Consider the following 20,799-nt stretch of genomic DNA (forward strand, 5'->3'; position numbering starts at 1 on the left):
GTTAAGAACAAAAACTAGGGACTTTAATTTAAACAAAACCAATTTTCATAGTATGAAGGGTGAACTGGCTAAGGTAGATTGAAAAAATTAAATTAAAAGATGTGATGAAAGATAAGCAATGGCAAATATTTGAAGAAATAATTCATAATTTCAACAAATGCACATTCCCTGGAAGAATAAAATGTCCACGAGAAAAGTGGTTTAAGCATAAGAGGATCGTTAATATTATAAATTACTAATCAACCCTGGCTCTCCCATTCCCTTAGAATCCAACTCCTTATAAAAATGCTGAAATGATGAAACTCAAGTTTTGCAGGGAATTTTAATCAAAGAGTAACAGATGGATCTTTAAAGCCTTCACTTGAACTCTTTATCAGAGAATCAGCTGGAGATTTGCTGTCCATGTCCAGGTTGGGTTAAGTGCTTGAACTGCTTTAGATTAAGAAGTTCAAATTATACTATCAAATTATATTATTCTATCCTTTATTACGAGAGAGATTGAACATAAAAGTAATGACTGTATGCTTCAGTTATACAGGGTATTGGTAAGACCGCAGCCCGAATATTGTGCACAGTTTTGGTTTTCTTATTTAAGGAAGGATGTAAATGCATTGGATGCAGTTCAAAGGAGGTTTACTAGATTGAAACCTGGAATTAGCGGGTTGTCTTATGAGGAAAGGTTGGACAGATTGGTCTTGTATCCACTGGAGTTTAGAAGAGTGAGGTATACAAGATCCTGAACGGCCTTGATAAGGTGGATGTCGAAATGATGTTTCCTCTTGTGGGGGAGTCCAGAACTAGGGGGCACTGTTATTAGGCGTTGGCCCTTTTAGGACAGAGATGAGGAGAAATTTTTTCTGAGGGTTTTGCGACTTTGGAACTCTGCTGTAGAAGGTAATGGAGGCGGGGTCATTGAATATTTTTAAGGCAGAGGTAGGTAGATTCTGGTTAGGCGAGGGAATCAAAGGTTGGCGGAGCAGGCTCGAGGGGTCAAATGGTCTATTCCTGTTCCTATTTCTTATGTTCTTACGTACTAGCAATTAGTTAGCCCAAGTCCTAGTCCATTACCGAATTATCAGTTCATTTCTTGAATATTACTGATGAGAAACATGTTGCTGAAGCTTTTCCTCTTGCACTCATCAGGACAAATGTAAGAATGCCAAATTTCAAACAATCGCAACAATTTATACCAAAGGAGCAAAGATGCTGATTGGTTGACAAGTCGACTCTGATTGGCCAAGGTGTTATCACAGAGAAAGCAGTGGGGCACTATAGGCTCCCCAAGCTCCTGGATAATTCCAAAAAGGCACAAGGCTTGAGCATATCCCTTTGTTTGCAGACAACGAATCCCTGTGTATGAATGTATGTCTCTTCTAGCAAGCGTAAATGAGCCATGTTACCAGCTCGACTAATTATCTTAAATTGGCTGTATTGAATGCAATGAAATGTATATGCCTGATGTTGCTCAATTGCATGATAGGCAGAACATAATTTTGGACTAACGGGATCATCCTGTCAGTGGAAAATACCGCTTGCGTAACCACTGCATTGTAGCAGCGCGAAGCAGTTTGCTTCACCTGTCCAGAATGATGTTCTGCCTATGATACAGTTGAGTGATGTCATTTATAAATTTCAGTGCCAGTGTGATGCATAGGTTGTATGTCCCAGCAATTGGCTGATCAAATCAAACAGCATGTTCCTTTGGTTGTTCGTAATGGGCAGAGTATAGGTTGTACTTGACCAACCCATGCTTGCAAAACCCAAAATAAAACATCCAGTGTTAGATATGATTCCACAATTGTGTAGCACTTGCTGAACAAACCTGAGTGTGCTAGTTGCTAAAGTACAACCAATTTAACATTATCAGTTGAACTCATAACACGGTTCATTTATGCTTGCTAGAAGCGGCATACAATCATACATAAGGACCCATTCTCTGCAAACAATAGGAATATGTTCAAGCCTTGCACCTTTATTGAGCTAATTCCTTTTTGACAACGTCATTCAAAGGTCAGGCAATAAAATCATGACTCAACTTTGCTGTGTTGACTCACTTATGATTAACAGCATCTTAAAACTAAATGAGTTTACAAAGTGCTTGAGGAAGTGTTATTAATTAACATTTATTAACTTATATTTAATTGCTGTTGCACCCTATATCACACTAACTAGGCTTCAGCTGCACTCATTAGTACAAATTAAATTTATTTTCAAAGCTCAAGATTGACATCAAATTTGCAAGATGAATTTAAGTTTAGACCCTTGTTTAGCTGACAAATTAACAGCTTTGACTAGCAAATTTACCACACATGCTTCAAGCCTAGTTCGGCATATGGCAGATAACCTTGTGATTTTAATAGTATGGTTCCTTAATGTATAGAGCCATACCTTCCTCAATTAGCATAATAGGTTGTCTTGCCTCTTTCTGCATTCTCGTGTTTATCTCCAGGGATATCAGCCTGATGTCAGTTTCATTCCCTGCTGGATCCAACCTTGCTTATTACAGAATCATAGAACAGTTACAACACCGAAGGAGGCGATTCTGCCCATGATGTCTGTGCCCATTCTCTGCAATAGCAACTCAGCTAGTCCAATCATCCAATTCCCTTTTGAAAGCCACAGATTAATCTGCCTTCACCAGACTCTCTGGCATTCCCAAATCCTAACCACTTGCTGCATAAAAAATTTTTCCTCATGTTGCCTCATTCTTTTGCCCATCACCTTAAATCTGTATCCTCTTGTTCTAGGCCCTTCTGCCATCAGGAACAGCTTCTCCATATCTATTGACTACGGACCCTCATGATTTTAAACACTTCTATCAAATCTTCTCTTAACCTCCTCTTCTCTAAGGCAGTGCTTCCAAAACTTTTTCCCGGTGTAACCCCATTTTTATATCTTAGACTCCATGTGACCCTGGGGTGTGAATTTAAGAGGCACGGAGTTGACTGGGGGAGGGTGGGGAGAGGCTTCCTCAGTTGCTGAGCAGGGTGGGGTTGATCAAAAGGAGGGATTTCTCCAAAACAAAATAAAACTTGCTTATTCACAGGCTTTTTTAGCAGCAGCAATTGGGCCTCAGAGAGCAGTCCATTTGGCCGCGCCCACCATCAAAATGAACGCAATCATTTACAGGGGCCTCGCAGCTGTCAGGAATCAGTCCAAGCTTTGTTGCAGCTATTGCTGCCTTGGAGCTCACGACCCCAAAATCCCATCTCGTGGCCCTACTGGGGGTCACAGCCCACAGTTTGGGAAGCCCTGCTCTAAGGAAAGCACAGTGGTTGTGAAAGTTCCTTTGATCGGAAACTTCTTTCTTAAGTACCCATGGAGTGAATTCTCAGGTTTCCTGCCCAGCAGAAATTGAATGGCAGTGACCTCCTTCTCATTACCGCCATTGCTGTTCTCTAGCTGTACCATTGGCCAGAGTCACACCCTGAGTTAGGTGGGAGACCTATTTAAAATGCAGATATGGCCCCTATGACGTGTTCCCTCCCACCAGCGTAATCCTATTGGCTAAACGTTAATGGATGATTGCTGAAAGTAATCTGACACGGTACAATGTATTTGTTCACTGTGCCAAAGTACTTCTGAACTTTGAGGTAGCTGCCTGATCAAACTCTCACTACTTTAGATCCCCCTTCCAGTAGTAGGGGAGGATAGAACTATTAGTATTCGTATTACAGCAAGGATGGGACAAACACAATCATTCAGCATTCTGGATGAGATGATTCGCTTGACTGCTAACTCGCTAAAGTGAGGGAAGGAATGAATGGATGGATAGAGATGCATATCACAGTGTAGCACTTAGAAGAAGTAGGAGCACGGGTAGGCCATTTGGCTTCTTGAACCTGCTCTGCTATTCATAAGATCATGATTGATTTGATTGTAGCCTTAACTCTACTTTCCAGCCTGTTCCCCATAAGCCTTGACTCCCTTATAGATAAAATACCTAATTCGTGCTTGAATATATTCAGTGACCCAACCCCAGCTGCTCTCTGGGGAAGAGAATTTCTAGCCCTCAGAAAGAAAAACCTCCTCACCTCCAACTTAAATGGGAGACCCACTGTTTTGACATTTTTCCCCTTAGTTCTAGATTAACCCATGAGGGGAAACACCCTCAGAATCTTATATGTTTCGATAAGATCACCTCATTCCTCTAAACTCCTATGTGTATAGGCCCAGCTTGCTCAATTTTTTTCTCATAAGACAACCCTTTCATCCTGGGAATCAACCCTAGTGAACCTACTCTGAAGTGTATCTGTCTTTAAGTAAGGAGACCAAAATTGTTCACAGTACTCTAGGTATGGTCTCACCAATGCCCTGCAGCAAGACTTTCCTACTTTTATACTCAAGCCACCTTGCTAGAAAGGACCACATTCCATTTGCCTCCCTAATTACTTGCAGTGCCTGCATGCTAACTTTTAGCGATTCATGTACAAGGACACCCAGGATCACAATTTCTGTCACATCTTCCAGCGCTGGCCATTCCTGTGTTGCAGAACCACTGGTTGTTGATATCAGTTTCTTCTGTTCTGATAGAGACTTTGATAAGCTGTGTGATTTACATTGAGAATGAGCAAAATACATGACATAGTGAGGGACACTGTATTAAAGGAATGCCCTGGACTGGACCTGCAGCCTGGGCTCCTTTCTGGTCTATCAGGTCCAATGATATTCGGTGGCGGTCGAAGGATAACTTTTGGTTTTCTTGGGCAGGTTGCAGCTTGCCTGCTGCTATTCTTGGAGGAAGAGGACGCTTTCTGGATGATGTGTGCCATTATTGAGGACCTGGTTCCTCCTTCGTATTTCAGCACCACTCTGCTGGGTGTGCAGACAGATCAGCGAGTTCTGCGTCATCTAATAGTACAGTACATTCCCCGACTGGACAAACTTCTCCAGGAACATGACATCGGTAAGAGAAGTGGTGGCTTTTCGATCATTCAAACAATCCTCAATTGACGGATTAATGGTGGGGTGGGGTTGGTGTAAGTTACAAGTCAATGTAAGTTATCAATGCATGCTCTGTGTCCATTTTCTATCTCAAGTCTTACACACAACATTGGGCAAATTGACAGTTACATTTCCTGTCCTTTATCAATTAGGAATGGTACAGGAGTAACCTGGAGTGTGTTCCATCTTATTCTGTCCAATGTCCGTTGGGAAGGGCCCAATTAAGAATATGGTTGCGGATGTGTATATGGCTGCTCTATGCTGTGTAATCATGCACTAGCATATTTTTTGTATGGAAAGCTAAATCCATAAAACATCTGCCTTTGTTTGAAGCTTGACCCTCACTCTTGTAGGTTACTCAGTCAAGTTTTATTTTCTAGTTCTCCTTTGCTAATTCTTAATGGACTGCAAGTTACTTCAGTGCTTGGCTCATGATGGTGTGTGTCAGCTGGGCATTTGGCTCGATTCTGTCTTCACACATTCACTTTCCAGCAAGGGTTCCTACACACTTGTTAGCAGTAGCACACTGGCTGATCCCATTTTCCTCTGTCCCAAATTTCCACCATCCTTTTGTGTGAAGAAGTGCTTCCTAACATAATGCCTGAAAGACTTTGCTCTAATTTTATGGCTCTAACCCCTTGTCCTATCCTTTCCCCCCAAGGGGAAATAGTTTCTATCTACCCAATCATCAGCCTTGATTATCTTAATATCCTCAACCAGCTCACCCATATTCAAGGGAACGTCAACCTTGCCAATGCAACCTGTCCTTGTAATTTAACCCTTTTAGCCCTGTATCGTTCTGGTAAATCTTCAATGCACACCCTTCCAGAGGTGCGGCCCTCTGAACTGAATGTCCACATGGGGTCTAACCAGACCTCTATGCAACTGCAGCATAGTTTCCACCCCTTTGCGTTCCAGCCTTCTTGAGATAAAGGCCAACATTACAAAAGCTTTTTAATTTTTTTTTGTACCTGTTCATTAGCTTTTAGCGATTTCTGGATTTGGACGTGTAAGTCTCACTCTTCCACAGTTCCTCGCTTCTTGCCAATTAATTTAATTTATTCTTTCATAGGATGCCCACATGTCTTAGGCATGTTGCCCTAATTGCCCTTGAACTGAGTGGCTTACAAGGCCGTTTCAGAGTGTAGTTAAAAATCAACCACAGTGCTGTGGATCTGGAGTCACGTGAGGGTCAGACCAAGTAAGGACGGCAGATTTACTTCCCTAAAGGACATTAGTGAACCAGATGGGTTTTTACAACAATCGATGATCATTTTATGGTCACCTTTATTGAGACTAGCTTTCAATTCCAGATTTATTAATTGAATTCAAATTCCACCAGTTGCTACAATGGGATTTGAACCCATGTCCCCAGTGCATTAGCCTCGGTCTCTGGAATACCTAGTAACATCATCATGACACCACCACCTCCCCCCGCCACCCCATTAAAAAAATATTCTGATCTATCTTTATATTTTTATAGTGGATGACATCACACTTCCTCATAAAACTCCATCTGTCAGTTTTGCCACTTACTTTTGCAGCTTCCTGTTGCCATCTGCATTATTTACCCTCCATCTCAGGGTCATCTTGGAAATTGCAAAAAGCTAGTAGATGGGTGGGTTGCTGAGAAATTCGTGGGATCTGTCTTGGCTGTATCTGCTACTCAATGTGCAGTTTGTAGTGTGTTCGACCACAATTTGCCTGTTAATTCATGCTTGCCTCATGTTCATTCTAGGTGTTAGAGTGTAAGATAAATAGTAGTTACCGTTTGCTTTTTTGACCCTTGTATAGTAACATTTCATCTGTTGGTTTAAAGCCATGGAATCTTGTGGCTTTATTCTCGTAGTAAATGCCTGGGATTTCAAATATCGTCTACCTTAACATAAAGGTTACTGGTCCCTAACTGGATTGAAACAAAATCTAAAAATGTATTATGTCCACTGCATTACCTTTGTCTATTCTTTCTGTTACTTTTAAAAAAAAAAAATTCAATAAGGTTAATCCAGCAGGATCATTTCTTTTGAAAGCTGAGCTGACTACTGTTTGTTATGGCCCAAATCTTCTGAGCAGAGACAATGACAAGCAGATTGTTATGTGCTCATAAATTCCCCTGACTCGGCATTGCTGTGCATTCCTTCTGGGGTCTTCTGACCCTGGCTTTCACAGAAATGTACAGTGCAGCATCCCTTGAGGAACTCTGTCAGAATAGAGTCAGGGGAAGACAGGACACTCCCCCTTTTTACTGCATTACTTGCCGTATGGTAACTTTAAAGGATAGTCTTTAAATTTTAGTGAATGGGTGAGTGGATGTGGGTGAGGTGGGTAAATGGGGAGGTAGATAGGGTGTGTTAGTGGGAGGCGGCTAAGTGGATGGGTGGGATAGTGGGTAGTCGTTTTGGGGAAGTAGTTGGGTCGGGGTGTAAGTCAAGTGGGGTCGGGAGGGGTTAGTCGGGTCGGTGAGGTAGTTTGGTGGTCGGTTGGGGGGTTTAGTCAGGTTGGGTCGGGGGTAGTCGGGTTAGGTCGGGGGTAGCCTGATTGAGTTGGGTAACCAGGTTGGATCAGGGGATAATTGGGTTGAGTCAGGAGGATTAATTGGTTTAGGTTGGGGATATTAGTTGGGTTGGGTCAGGGGGGTAATCGCGTTGGGTCAGGGATTAGTTGGGTTAGATCAGGAGCTGGTGGGGGCATTAGTCAGGTTGGATCAGGGGTAATTGGGTTGGGTCAAGGGTAGTCAGGTCAGGGAATATTTGATGGGGTAATTTGAGGTCGGGGGGATTGGGGGAGTTTTTGGGGAGTTAATTGCGGAGTTACCTAGGTGTAAGATCAGGTTTTAATCTGTCTAATATTTCCTTGGTAACTATTCAGGTAAGTACAGCAGAATTGTCCCAAGCCTCTAGCTCTAGCTCAGAGCCGGAGACATTTGTGTGTGTGTGCGTGCGCGCGTGCGCGCGCGCGCCAGGGAACTGGGGAATTGCCCATTAGAAGTTTAAACTTCCTGGGCAATTCCCACGTAGGTCCGTGTGTCAGATCTCCTGCAGGGTCCTGATCCACACCTTCAGTCAACAATCCGTAGACTGGAAGATTTGGTCCATTGTTTTCAGTTTCTGAATGTTTCCTGTTCATCTTTGAGTAAAGACTCCCTTAGCTTTCCTGCCAGTAACCTTATGTTACTTTGTCTGCTGTTGCCTGGACTTGTTCAAATGTCCCTTTTTAAGAAAAGGAATCACATTAGCTTTCCGGTAGTTCTCTGGCAGTTATTCTTTTCCTGGTGAATTTTTATATATTTTTAAGATGCCTCTACTATCACATCCTTTTTTATCATTGCTGATATAATCCATCTGAACTAGAGAGCTTCCCGTCTCTAGGTTTGACTAGGTTATTACTGCCACTTTCCATCTTAAACATCTTTATTTCCTTTTCCGTCTCTCTATCTAATGCCATGTCCACCATATTAGTCTCTCTGGTAAATAGCAAAGCAGTGTAATAAATATTTTTGTCATTTTGCTGTTATTGCCTGCAAGTTAATTGTGTGAATCTCTTAGGGTCCCAATGCCTATCCTGATAATCATTTTGTTATCTATGTGGCTGTGGAATTTATTACTATTTCTTTTATATTCCTCAATCATTTAATTTTGAGTTCCTCCCTCCACCCTTCCCCTGTAACCCCCGACCCCACCCTCTCCCTGTAACCCCCGCCCCCCATCCTTTCCCTGTAGCCCTACAATTATTTTATCTTCAAGTGCCTATCCAATTCCCTTTAGAAAACCACAACTGAATCTACCCCCCACCCCACTCTCAGGCAGTGCAATCCAGATCTAAATAGTTCTTTTGTCATTTATCTTAATTCGATATCCGTGGTTCCCGACCCTTCCTCCAGTGGGAACAATTTCTCTACCTACTCTGCCTCTAACAAGAACAGCCACAGCTTTTTCAACCTGTCCATGTAACTGAAGTCCCTCATCCCTGGGAACGTTCGCATCAATTCTGCTCCCTCTCTGAAGCCTTCACAACGTTCTGAAAGTGTGGTGCCCGGAAGTGAGCACCGCACTCCAGTTGAGCCCGAACAAGTATTTTATTAAGGTTCATCATAACTCTCTTGTTTTTGTATTTAATGCCTTTATATTTAAAGCCGAGGATTCCATATCTATTTTAAACCACTTTCTCAACCGGCCCTGCCACCTTCAACATACACCTCCCAGGCTCCTCTGCTGCTGCACCCCTTTTAGAATTGTAGCCTTTAATTTCACATTACTTCGCTTTGTTCTTACTCTATATTAATTGACACTTCTCTGCATTAAATTCCATCTGCCACATGTCTGTCCACCCCACCAGCTTACCTGTGTCCCCCAAAAGTCCGTCACTATCCTCCTCACAGATCGCAATACTTTTCAAGTTTTGTGACATCCGCAAATTTTGAAAATGTGTCCTAAATACCCACATTTATGTCATTCTATATGAAGAACAGCAGTGGTCCCAGCACCGACGTGCCCCACTGACCCCCCACCACCCCTCCCAAATGTATATCTTCCTTTCATCATTACTTTGCCTTCTGTCAGTCAGCCAACTTTGTATCCACACTATAATATGAAAGCAAAATACTGCGGATGCTGGAAATCTGAAATAAAAACAGAAAATGCAGGAAAAACTCAGCAGATCTGGCAGTATCTGTGGAGAGAGAAACAGAGTTAACGTTTCGAGTCCGTCTGACTTTTTCAGAGCTGAAGAGCTATTATTGTTGGTATCCATGCTGCCACCTTCCCTTATATTCTAATGTCTCCAATCTTTCAGGCAAACCTGTTATGTGGTACTTCATCATTCCTTTTAGGAAGTCCATGTGCAAATCTGTGCTGACTTTCCTCATTTAATTCACACCTGTCCCAATAAGTGTTAGTTTTGTCCTGGCTTTCTTGTCTAAAAGCTTTCTCACCATTGCAATTAAACTGACTGCCCTGTAGTTGCTGGGTTTGTCCTTGTGCCCTATTTGGAACGAAGGTATGACATTTGCAGTCTTCCAGTCCTCTGGCACCACTTCTGTATCTAAGGAGGATTGAAAGATTATGGTCAATACCACCGCAACACCCTCCCTTACTTCCTTCACTATATTCAGATACACCCCACATGGTCCTGGTGACTTATCAACTTTAAGTACAATCCGCCTTTCTGTTGCCTCCCCTTCATCAAATTTTAGCCCATTAAGAATCTCAACTACCTCCTTTTTCACTGATTTTGGCAGCATCTTCTTCCTTGTTAAAGATAGATGCAAACTATTAATTTAGTACCTCAGCCATGCCCAATGCCTCCTTGTGTAAGTTCCCTTTTTGGTCCCTACTTGGCTCCATTTCTCCTCTTACCACACTTATTATTCATATGTCTGTAAAAGACTTCTGAATTCCCTTTTTGTTAACTTCCAGTCTCTTCTCATGCTCTCCCTTTGCCTTTCTTCTTTGTTTATTCACTTCCATTCTGAACATTTCTATGTTCTACCTGGTTCTCACTTGTGTTATCAGTCAGACATCTGTCATATACAGCAGTGTTTCTTTGCTTCATCTTACCCGCTATCTCTTTCGTTATGCAGGGAGCTCTGGTTTTAGTTCTCTTAACTTTACCCCTCTTGGGAATGTACCTCAACTATACCCAAATCTTTAAAGCTAGTCTATTGTTCTATTATAGTTTTTCCTGCCAATCTTTTCCACTTGGAACAGATGTGTTCTCTCTGCACTGAAATTGACCCTCCTCTAATTAATTATTTTTACTTTAGGTTGCTCCTTATCCTTTTCCACAAATAACCTAAATCTTATGATACTGTGATCACCTTCCTCTTAAATGTTCTGATGAACATCATCGACCTGAAACTGTTTCGCTTCACAGATTCTGCCTGACCTGCTGAGTTTTTTCCAGCTTTTCCTGTTTTTATTAATCCTCTAACTGCCCACCCCCCCTCTACTGACACTTGATCCATTTGACCCGCCTCATTCCCCTAAACTTGATCCAGCAAAGTCTCCTTCCCCATTGGGCCAGAAACATTCTGATCAAGTCCTGACCAGTTGAGAATCTTTTCCCCACCTCTGCCCTGTACAGTATTACTATCCTAGTCTCCATTAGGATAATTGAAATTCCCAAGTATCACTGCTCTATGATTTTTGCACCCCTCTATAATTTATCTGCAAATTTGTTTTCTACGCCTTTCCCACTAGTTGGTGGCCAATGGAATAAACCCAGTGTTATAATGATCTTCAAATACATGCAGTATAAACCTAATTTCGACCTTATTTTATTCCCTCTTTGTTTAACCCCACCTAAAACCTTACTATTTCTTGCTCTAGTGCTATCTCACTCTCTCTCAGCCTTTTGTGCACCTTGTTCCTCCTTTCTAATGCTGTATCCTGATACCCATCTCCCTGCCAAGTTAGCTTGAACCCTCCCCAACAGTGCCAGCAAATCACTTCATGAGGACGTTTATCAAAGTTCTGTTGAGTTGCAACCTGTCTGGCCTGAAAAGATCTCACCTCCCCCAGAACCAGTCCTAATATCCCTGTAATCTAAAGCCCTACCTCCTGATACCATCTCTCTAGTCATGCGTTCATCTTCTCTATTCTTCTGTTTCTATACTGGTGCTTGGAACAGGGAGTAATCCGGAGATTATTAATTTAGAGGTTTTATTTGCTAGGCTCCGACTCACTCCCTAAAGTGTTCCTTTTAATCCTCTCCTTGTTATCTTTGTACTTAGTGTATGAATTTTTCCTTAGTTTTAGTTCTGTCCTTCCTACTTCATTCATCTATGGTGTGTCATTATTAGCTAACCTGTTCTTGCTTTTTTGTCGGATATGTTTCTCCTGGACTCTGTTGTTTACCATTTTAACTATTTTCCACTGCTTTTGTTTTAAGTTTCCAGTTTATTTTTCCTAGTTGCAATTTCATCTCATTAAAATTTGCAAATGTATTACTTTGGTCTTGATCATAGTTATGTTCTTCTTAGTCTTTACCTGAGACTTTATTATGTTGTGATCACTATTGCCTAGATGTTCCCCAATGCTTCCTCCTCTTATGCCTTCTGGATAGCATTCCCCATTACTGGATCCTCCCTAGTTGGGTTTTTACATGCTGGATAAGGGATCCTGTATTCCTTTTGCTGCTACTTCTTGGCCGTTTATTAGGAAAGTTAAAATCTTCTAATACTGTCCAGTTTTGTGTCTCTCATAGAGCTGTCCTTGATCACCCTGCACTGGTTCCTGACTGCATTTGCCAGTGTTGTACACATCAACATTCTCCTCCGAGTCTGGGACCTATTCTTCTGCGAGGGCTCTGTTCTCCTTTTCCAGATCACACTGGGAATGCTCAAGATGAAGGTATGCAGACAACCATGGGGATATGGCAGCACAGTAACATTTGGGAAGAAACTTGCAGTGCAGTCGCATCCATACGACTTCTGACTATGCCTAGTTCCATGTACTGGAGTAGTCTAGTGTCAAGAGGATATGGTGCATGGAAGGCTGACAAGCATGGTTGGGGTGGTGTGTGAAGCTCGAGTAACTGGACACTTTTGTTTCAGTGACAGTTGTAGTAAATTCTGTGGGATCCTGTATCAGCAGTGGTGAATAGCAGTTACCTACCCTGATATTGAGTGTGTCGCAAACAGTGACACTAATACTGAATGTGAATATTGAACCCTCACATACTGGGTGTAAGTAGAAAACATTGATACTGGTTGTGAAGAGTGAACGTTCACACTGACACTGGGGGTGACGAGTGAACGTTCACACTGACACGGGGGGTGACGAGTGAATACTCACATTGATACTGGGTGTGAAGAGTGAACGCTCACGTTGATACTGGGTGTGCAGAGTGAACGCTCACGTTGATAGTGGGTGTGAAGAGTGAACGCTCACGTTGATAGTGGGTGTGAAGAGTGAACGCTCACGTTGATAGTGGGTGTGAAGAGTGAACGTTCACGTTGATAGTGGGTGTGAAGAGTGAATACTCACACTGATACTGGGTGTGAAGAGTGAATACTCACACTGATACTGGGTGTGAAGAGTGAATACTCGCACTGATACTGGGTGTGAAGAGTGAACGCTCGCACTGATACTGGGTGTGAAGAGAGAACGCTCGCACTGATACTGGGTGGGTAGAGTGAACGCTCGCTCTGATACTGGGTGTGAAGAGTGAACGCTCACATTGATTGTGGGTGTGAAGAGTGAACGCTCACACTGATACTGGGTTTGAAGAGTGAACGCTCACGCTGATACTGGGTGTGAAGAGTGAACGCTCACACTGATACTGGGTGTGAAGAGTGAACGCTCACACTGATACTGGGTGTGAAGAGTGAACGCTCACGCTGATACTGGGTGTGAAGAGTGAACGCTCACACTGATACTGGGTATGAAGAGTGAACACTCACACTGATACTGGGTGTGAAGAGTGAACGCTCACACTGATAATGGGTGTGAAGAGTGAACGCTCACACTGATAGTGGGTGTGAAGAGTGAACGCTCACACTGATAGTGGGTGTGAAGAGTGAACGCTCACACTGATGGTGGGGGTGTGAAGAGTGAACGCTCACACTGATGGTGGGGGTGTGAAGAGTGAACGCTCACACTGATAATGGGTGTGAAGAGTGAACGCTCACACTGATAGTGGGTGTGAAGAGTGAACGCTCACACTGATAGTGGGTGTGAAGAGTGAACGCTCACACTGATAGTGGGTGTGAAGAGTGAACGCTCACACTGATAGTGGGTGTGAAGAGTGAACGCTCACACTGATAGTGGGTGTGAAGAGTGAACGCTCACACTGATAGTGGGTGTGAAGAGTGAACGCTCACACTGATAGTGGGTGTGAAGAGTGAACGCTCACACTGATAGTGAGTGTAAAGAGTGAACGCTCACACTGATACTGGGTGTGAAGAGTGAACGCTCACGTTGATACTGGGTGTGAAGAGTGAACGCTCACGTTGATAGTGGGTGTGAAGAGTGAACGTTCACGTTGATAGTGGGTGTGAAGAGTGAACGTTCACGTTGATAGTGGGTGTGAAGAGTGAATACTCACACTGATACTGGGTGTGAAGAGTGAATACTCACACTGATACTGGGTGTGAAGAGTGAATACTCGCACTGATAGTGGGTGTGAAGAGTGAATACTCGCACTGATACTGGGTGTGAAGAGTGAATGCTCGCACTGATACTGGGTGTGAAGAGTGAACGCTCGCACTGATACTGGGTGGGTAGAGTGAACGCTCGCTCTGATACTGGGTGTGAAGAGTGAATGCTCACATTGATTGTGGGTGTGAAGAGTGAACACTCACATTGATAGTGGGTGTGAAGAGTGAACGCTCACACTGATACTGGGTGTGAAGAGTGAACGCTCATGTTGATAGTGGGTGTGAAGAGTGAACGCTCACGTTGATAGTGGGTGTGAAGAGTGAACGCTCAGGTTGATAGTGGGTGTGAAGAGTGAACGTTCACGTTGATAGTGGGTGTGAAGAGTGAATACTCACACTGATACTGGGTGTGAAGAGTGAATACTCACACTGATACTGGGTGTGAAGAGTGAATACTCGCACTGATACTGGGCGTGAAGAGTGAACGCTCGCACTGATACTGGGTGTGAAGAGTGAACGCTCGCACTGATGGTGGGTAGAGTGAACGCTCGCTCTGATACTGGGTGTGAAGAGTGAACGCTCACATTGATTGTGGGTGTGAAGAGTGAACGCTCACATTGATAGTGGGTGTGAAGAGTGAACGCTCACACTGATACTGGGTTTGAAGAGTGAACGCTCACACTGATAGTGAGTGTGAAGAGTGAACGCTCACACTGATACTGGGTGTGAAGAGTGAACGCTCACACTGATACTGGGTGTGAAGAGTGAACGCTCACACTGATACTGGGTGTGAAGAGTGAACGCTCACACTGATACTGGGTGTGAAGAGTGAAATGCTCACACTGATACTGGGTGTGAAGAGTGAATGCTCGCACTGATACTGGGTGTGAAGAGTGAATGCTCGCACTGATACTGCGTGTGATGATTGAATGCTCACACTGATAGTGGGTGTGAAGAGTGAATGCTCACACTGATAGTGGGTGTGAAGAGTGAATGCTCACACTGATAGTGGGTGTGAAGAGTGAATGCTCACACTGATAGTGGGTGTGAAGAGTGAATGCTCACACTGATAGTGGGTGTGAAGAGTGAATGCTCACACTGATAGTGGGTGTGAAGAGTGAATGCTCACACTGATAGTGGGTGTGAAGAGTGAATGCTCACACTGATAGTGGGTGTGAAGAGTGAATGCTCACACTGATAGTGGGTGTGAAGAGTGAATGCTTGCACATGCACTTCCCAGTGAAGCTTACTAGGTGGCAGCTGGAGCTGCTTTCCTCCTTCATGTCACAAGGATTCACAGAATAACTGAGCTCCTGAAATGCTGGGATCAGCTCTTTCAGTACAGGCTGGAAATGGAACTAGGGATTGCTGGACTGAGACCACTCTAAGCTGCTACATTTGCTTCTGTAACTGCTTGGGGATGTACAGATCATGGGGTGAAATGCTATATTAACTGAAATTCATTGTTTCTTTAGGAAGAAGAACTCATCCAGTCAGAAAATTCAGCATCAATCTTCAACACCTTGTCGGACATTCCATCACAGATTGAAGACCCAGAGGTCCTCATTAAGGTCAAGTGCTGTTCAAAGCCTTTAAACAGGCCCAACCCCGGGTAGCTCACGTCAACAGTCGGGTTCCTGGGAGAATTAACAGCGTGACAGAGCAATCAGTCAGCAAGAATTAACTAATAACACAGTGGCCTGGAATTTCGGTCCTGGATCGGGAGCACAAGGGTTGGGATGTTTCCCAGCTCCGTAAACCTGACCCGAAAGAAAGTATCCTGGAAGGTGGGGTTTTTGTTCGGGACAGCAGGATTCCCTGAGTGGGGAAGGGTGACCCCAGATTGAATGTGGGGGTCGGGCCAGTTGGGGTTAGTGGGGGAGGGGGGGTCGGTCCGGGGGTCAGTGGGGCGGTCTGGGTGGGGGGGCGCGGGTTGGGTGAGGAGGGTGGGTCGGGTGTGGAGGCGGGCCGGCTGATTGGGGTGGGTGGGGCGGGGGGTGGGGCAGGCTGAGTGTGGGGGGAGCGCAGGCTGGGTGAGGGGGGTGCGGGTCGGGTGGAAGGCCTGCCCCAGTTCACTGACACTGTATCAAAGTTTTTAAAGAAACAGAAAGATGTAAATCAGCCCTCTGGTCCTCACCTCTCATGCCCCATCGCCCCTCCCTCCCCCCCCCCGCCCCCTACAACACACCCCCCATGCCCCATCCATGCTACTTCATGCCTCCAACCTACCTCCATGCTCTTTCAAATGCTCACTGCCAACATATGCCCTCCTGCCCAACCCCCGTGGCCCCTCATACCCTCCATTTCGCCTATGCACCCCCCCCCACCACCTCGTGGTTCTTCAAACCCTGCATGCTGACCTATGCCCCTCTGTCCAACCCCTATTTCCCTTATACCCTCCATGCCAACCAATGGCCCCCTGCCCACTCTCATGGCCGATCATGCCTGCATTGCCAATTAATTCCCCCACCCACCTCCCCAGGGCCATTTATAGCCCTTATGCCAACTCATGACCCACCACCCTTTGCCCTTGCACCTATCATGCCAACACACCCAGTGTTGACTGGGCAGACCTCGGGACCCATGCTGAGATTAAAAAGAATAAAGGTCCAAGTGTCTATTGCAGACTTTACTTTTTTTTAAAAAAAAAACTCATTCATAAAAAAAATTTACTACATTTACATTCCTTCAACTACATAAAACCTTATAACAACAAACATTTCATTCAGTTGAATGTTCCCTTATAAAACCACGCATTGGCATTTACAGTCCCACTTCAAAGAGTCCATAGCCATTTTGAGCTGTCAGTCAAACTGTGAAACGGCAGCCAGCGTGCTGTGATGATGGATGGTTGTGATATTAGTGATGCAGCACGAATCCAGTGATGGGAGCCATAAAGCTTATGTCAACGGACAGAGTGAAATAGCAAGAAATATTTTTTTTTAATACTCAAAAGTTTTTTCAAATGGTTAAAAGGCAGTTTTAAATGACTTGACAGCTTGACACTCCCCTTGACACTTCTGACAGTTATTTTTGACATTTCCAATGAGCTTCACAGTTCCAATGAGTTTATGCATTTTTTACATACATTCATGCCTCCTTTAGACAATCCCAGAGGGAACCTGGCCTGCCTGAGTGGCACCTGACCTCCCCGCAAAGGGCATCTGACCTCCCCGCAAAGGGCACCTGACCTCCCCGCAAAGGTGTCCCAGGACCATATCCAAAGGGGTACCCCCACTATCTAAACGAATCCACTAAGTTCAGACTTGCTCCTACCAGATCAAATCTGCACACGACAGGTTTCAGACACCTCTCACACCAGTACCTCACGTGGTAGAGGCAGCTCCTAATTTCTATGGGCAGCTGCCTCCGTGAAACATGACCCACGTGCCAGGGCAGGGGGCAGAACTTGATTTTCAGGCTCGTCCGCCATTTTTGCAATGACGGAGAGCCTCTCCATCATTGTCAAAATCCAAGCCATTGTATGGCTAGTCAATAAAAATTAACTAATAACTGTGTGGTCAGTCAGTAATAACTATTAACACAGTGTGTGACAGAGCCGTCAGTCAATAATAATTAACTAAAAACATAGTGTGTGGTCAGTCAGTAACTAACTAATAACACAGTGTGATGGAGCAAGCCTTCATCTTTGGTGATTTAGGGACTGGACGATTGGCTTTGTGGCAATGGATTAATTCTGAGTGGTGTTTAGTTTTGTTCTGGAGAATGTTGAATTATGTTTACTATGGAACTGTGTGGGAAGTTTGCAAAGAATCACTGACCAGTTATTTCTGTGCCATCAGCTTGCCAGAGATCACTGTGTTGGTGTAAAGCTGGGGCCTTTCCAGCGATCTGTGTTTGGCAGAAGTCACAGAATCACAGTGCAGAAGAGGCCCTTTGGCCCATCGAGTCTGCACCAACACATGAGAAACACCTGACCTACCTACCTAATCCCATTTACCAGCACTTGGCCCATAGCCTTGAATGTTATGACGTGCCAAGTGCTCATCCGGGTACTTTTTAAAGGATGTGAGGCAACCCGCCTCCACCACCCTCCCAGGCAGCGCATTCCAGACCGTCACCACCCTCTGGGTAAAAAAGTTTTTCCTCACATCCCCCCTAAACCTCCTGCCCCTCACCTTGAACTTATGCCCCCTTGTGACTGACCCTTCAACTAAGGGGAACAGCTGCTCGCTATCCACCCTGTCCATGCCCCTCATTATCTTGTACACCTCCATCAGGTCGTCCCTCAGTCTTCACTGTTCCAACAAAAACAAACCAAGTCTATCTTCATAACTTAAATGTTTCATCCCAGGCAACATCCTGGTGAATCTCCTCTGCACCCCCTCCAGTGCAATCACACCCTTCCTATAATGTGGTGACCAGAACTGCACACAGTACTCCAGCTGTGGCCTCACCAAGGTTCTATACAACTCCAACAAGACCTCCCTACTTTTGTAATCTCTGCCTCGATTGATAAAGGCATGTGTCCCATATGCCTTTTTCACCACCCCACTAACATGCCCCTCTGCCTTCAGAGATCTATGGACACACATGTCAAGGTCCCTTTGTTCCTCAGAACTTCCTAATATCATGCCGTTCATTGAATACTTCCTTGTCAAATTACTCCTTCCAAAGTGTATCACCTCACACTTTTCAGAGTTAAATTCCATCTGCCACTTATCTGCCCATTTGACCATCCCGTCTATATCTTCCTGTATCCCAAGACACTCATCCTCACAGTTAACCACCCGGCCAATCTTTGTGTCATCCGCAAACTTACTAATCCTACCCCCAACATAGTCATCTATGCCATTTATATAAATGACAAATAATAGGGGAATGAGCACAGATCCCTGTGGTACGCCACTGGACACTGGCTTTGAACTGTAGGTCAATGTGGCAAAAGAGAGCTCACAATGCAAGAGCTTCTGTCACCGAAAACCCAAGCCTATTTCAATTATGTTAGAACTCTAATGGCTTGTTGCCAGCATACCTACTTGCATGTATTGGTACAATAAACAGCTGAATGTTCCTCCACAGGAGTCGATGAAGCTTGCTGGGTCATTAACAGATGTTATGATTGAAACACAGAGGAGGAAACACCTGGCTTACCTGATTGCAGACCAGAGCCAGGTCCCACAAGCAACAATGCCGAACTTCACAAAGGTGTGCGTAGTCGGTTATGCAACAATGCGTGTAAATCTGGGGCAGTTGCTGTTTGCACAGTATCCTGGCCTTATGGCCACAATATGCCATAAGAGTGGGAAGGCAAAACAATGCTTCAGCACAGGATGTGTGAACACTGTGCAGTGACTGGGCGTGAACACTACATGGTGTGAAGGAAATTTTATTTTTTTCCTAATTTTACTGTGGGATTCTGAAGCAGGCTTTTTGGGGCTGTGGATGTACATTTGTGTGTGACTAATTTAAACCGAATTCAGTCAGGCCGCAAGGTTTAAATCATCAAAGGGATTAGGTGTAAAAACAGGCATTTTGAAATGGAGATGGGTGAGCTAAGTTGAGGTCCCAGTCGATACAGCATGAGTGTGAATTTGCATTAGGAGATAAGTGAGAACTGAATTGTTAGCTGTTTGAATTTCAAAGGGACATGACCGGATGTTTTACAACTGGCAAAATTGTAGATAAATAAGGCAAAGTTATTAAGTTTATTTTCACAAAATACAAAAGTGCTGGTCATAAGGACAACATGGAGGATTTTGATATTCTGAGAAAGCAAGGTTGAAACAATGGGATTTAGAGAGCAAAGGGGAGAGATATCTTTAAGGAAAGATCGAAAGCATTATGTGAGTGGCCATGTGAGATCTTGAAAGGCAGACTGTGTGAAGACAGACTAGTGAAGAAGTAGCCTCTAGCCACCCAGAGAAGTGCTTGCTTGTTCTGAGAGCAAGATTTTGTTAAACGACTTGGATTTCCAGTGTTGAGTGAGAGGGAGAGAGAAGCTGCGAAATACCTCCCTTATAGCAAAATGTTTTTATTTAATATTCAAATCTCCAAAGGTGATAGTGGACTATTCTGACTTCAGTGCACATACCTTCTTGTAATGAACACAAATTGCAAAATTGTTGTGATAGCTTGGCCAAGTTTCCCTTTGAGACTTGGTCAGCCTAGCAGTTACCACCTGCCATATCATAACAATGGCGACTGGGCGTGAGCGCTGTCCCTGTATTTTGGGAGACAGGCATGTTGGCGTTTGCTGACTGTGTTGTGTTGAACACTCTGGTGTGTAATGTCTTATACTAGTTTATTCACTTTCCTTAAAATAATAGAAAAAAAAATGCATGTAGCTAGGCTGCGTTTGCTGATCCCTGGAGATTCTGCTTTCAGCAGCAAATCTGTCCTTACTTCACCGACAAAGGAAACGTGAGAAATAGCTGTCATTTGTTTCCTTTTCATCTAGATTGTTCGACGACAGTCCCAACGCAGGAAGTCTGGACTGGGAGCTCTACTTTTCGGTAAGATAATTCTCTCTTAATTATTAATGCAGACGTGGATATTGCAAAGATAAAAAGAGGTAATGCTGGAAATACACAGGCAGCATCTGTGAAGAGAGAAACTGATAATGGCTCAGGTTGACGATCTCTTCTTAAGTTCTGATGCTTCCAGACTTGTTGAGAATTTCTAGCATTTTCTACTTTTATTTCAGATTCCCAGCTTTCTCAGTATTTTGCATTTACGAAGAGGGGATATCATGGCTAGGCACAGATATCACCAGTTACTATGGATCATCTCCATAG

General features: G+C 44.1%; 1 protein-coding gene across 2 annotated transcripts in view; it reads left to right on the top strand.

Annotated features, from left to right (window-relative positions):
- sgsm3 (small G protein signaling modulator 3) overlaps nucleotides 1–20,799 on the top strand; it is a 141,656-nt gene that overhangs the window by 72,713 nt on the left and 48,144 nt on the right. For both annotated transcript variants that reach the window (XM_041178051.1, XM_041178052.1), the window contains exons 8-12: nucleotides 4,711–4,906; nucleotides 12,148–12,293; nucleotides 15,517–15,612; nucleotides 19,085–19,210; nucleotides 20,463–20,517. In XM_041178051.1, coding sequence (XP_041033985.1) covers nucleotides 4,711–4,906; nucleotides 12,148–12,293; nucleotides 15,517–15,612; nucleotides 19,085–19,210; nucleotides 20,463–20,517 — 619 coding nt within the window. The remainder of the gene's footprint in view (nucleotides 1–4,710; nucleotides 4,907–12,147; nucleotides 12,294–15,516; nucleotides 15,613–19,084; nucleotides 19,211–20,462; nucleotides 20,518–20,799) is intronic.

This window comes from Carcharodon carcharias, chromosome 31, assembly GCF_017639515.1.
Source record: "Carcharodon carcharias isolate sCarCar2 chromosome 31, sCarCar2.pri, whole genome shotgun sequence".
Lineage (NCBI taxonomy): Eukaryota > Metazoa > Chordata > Chondrichthyes > Lamniformes > Lamnidae > Carcharodon > Carcharodon carcharias.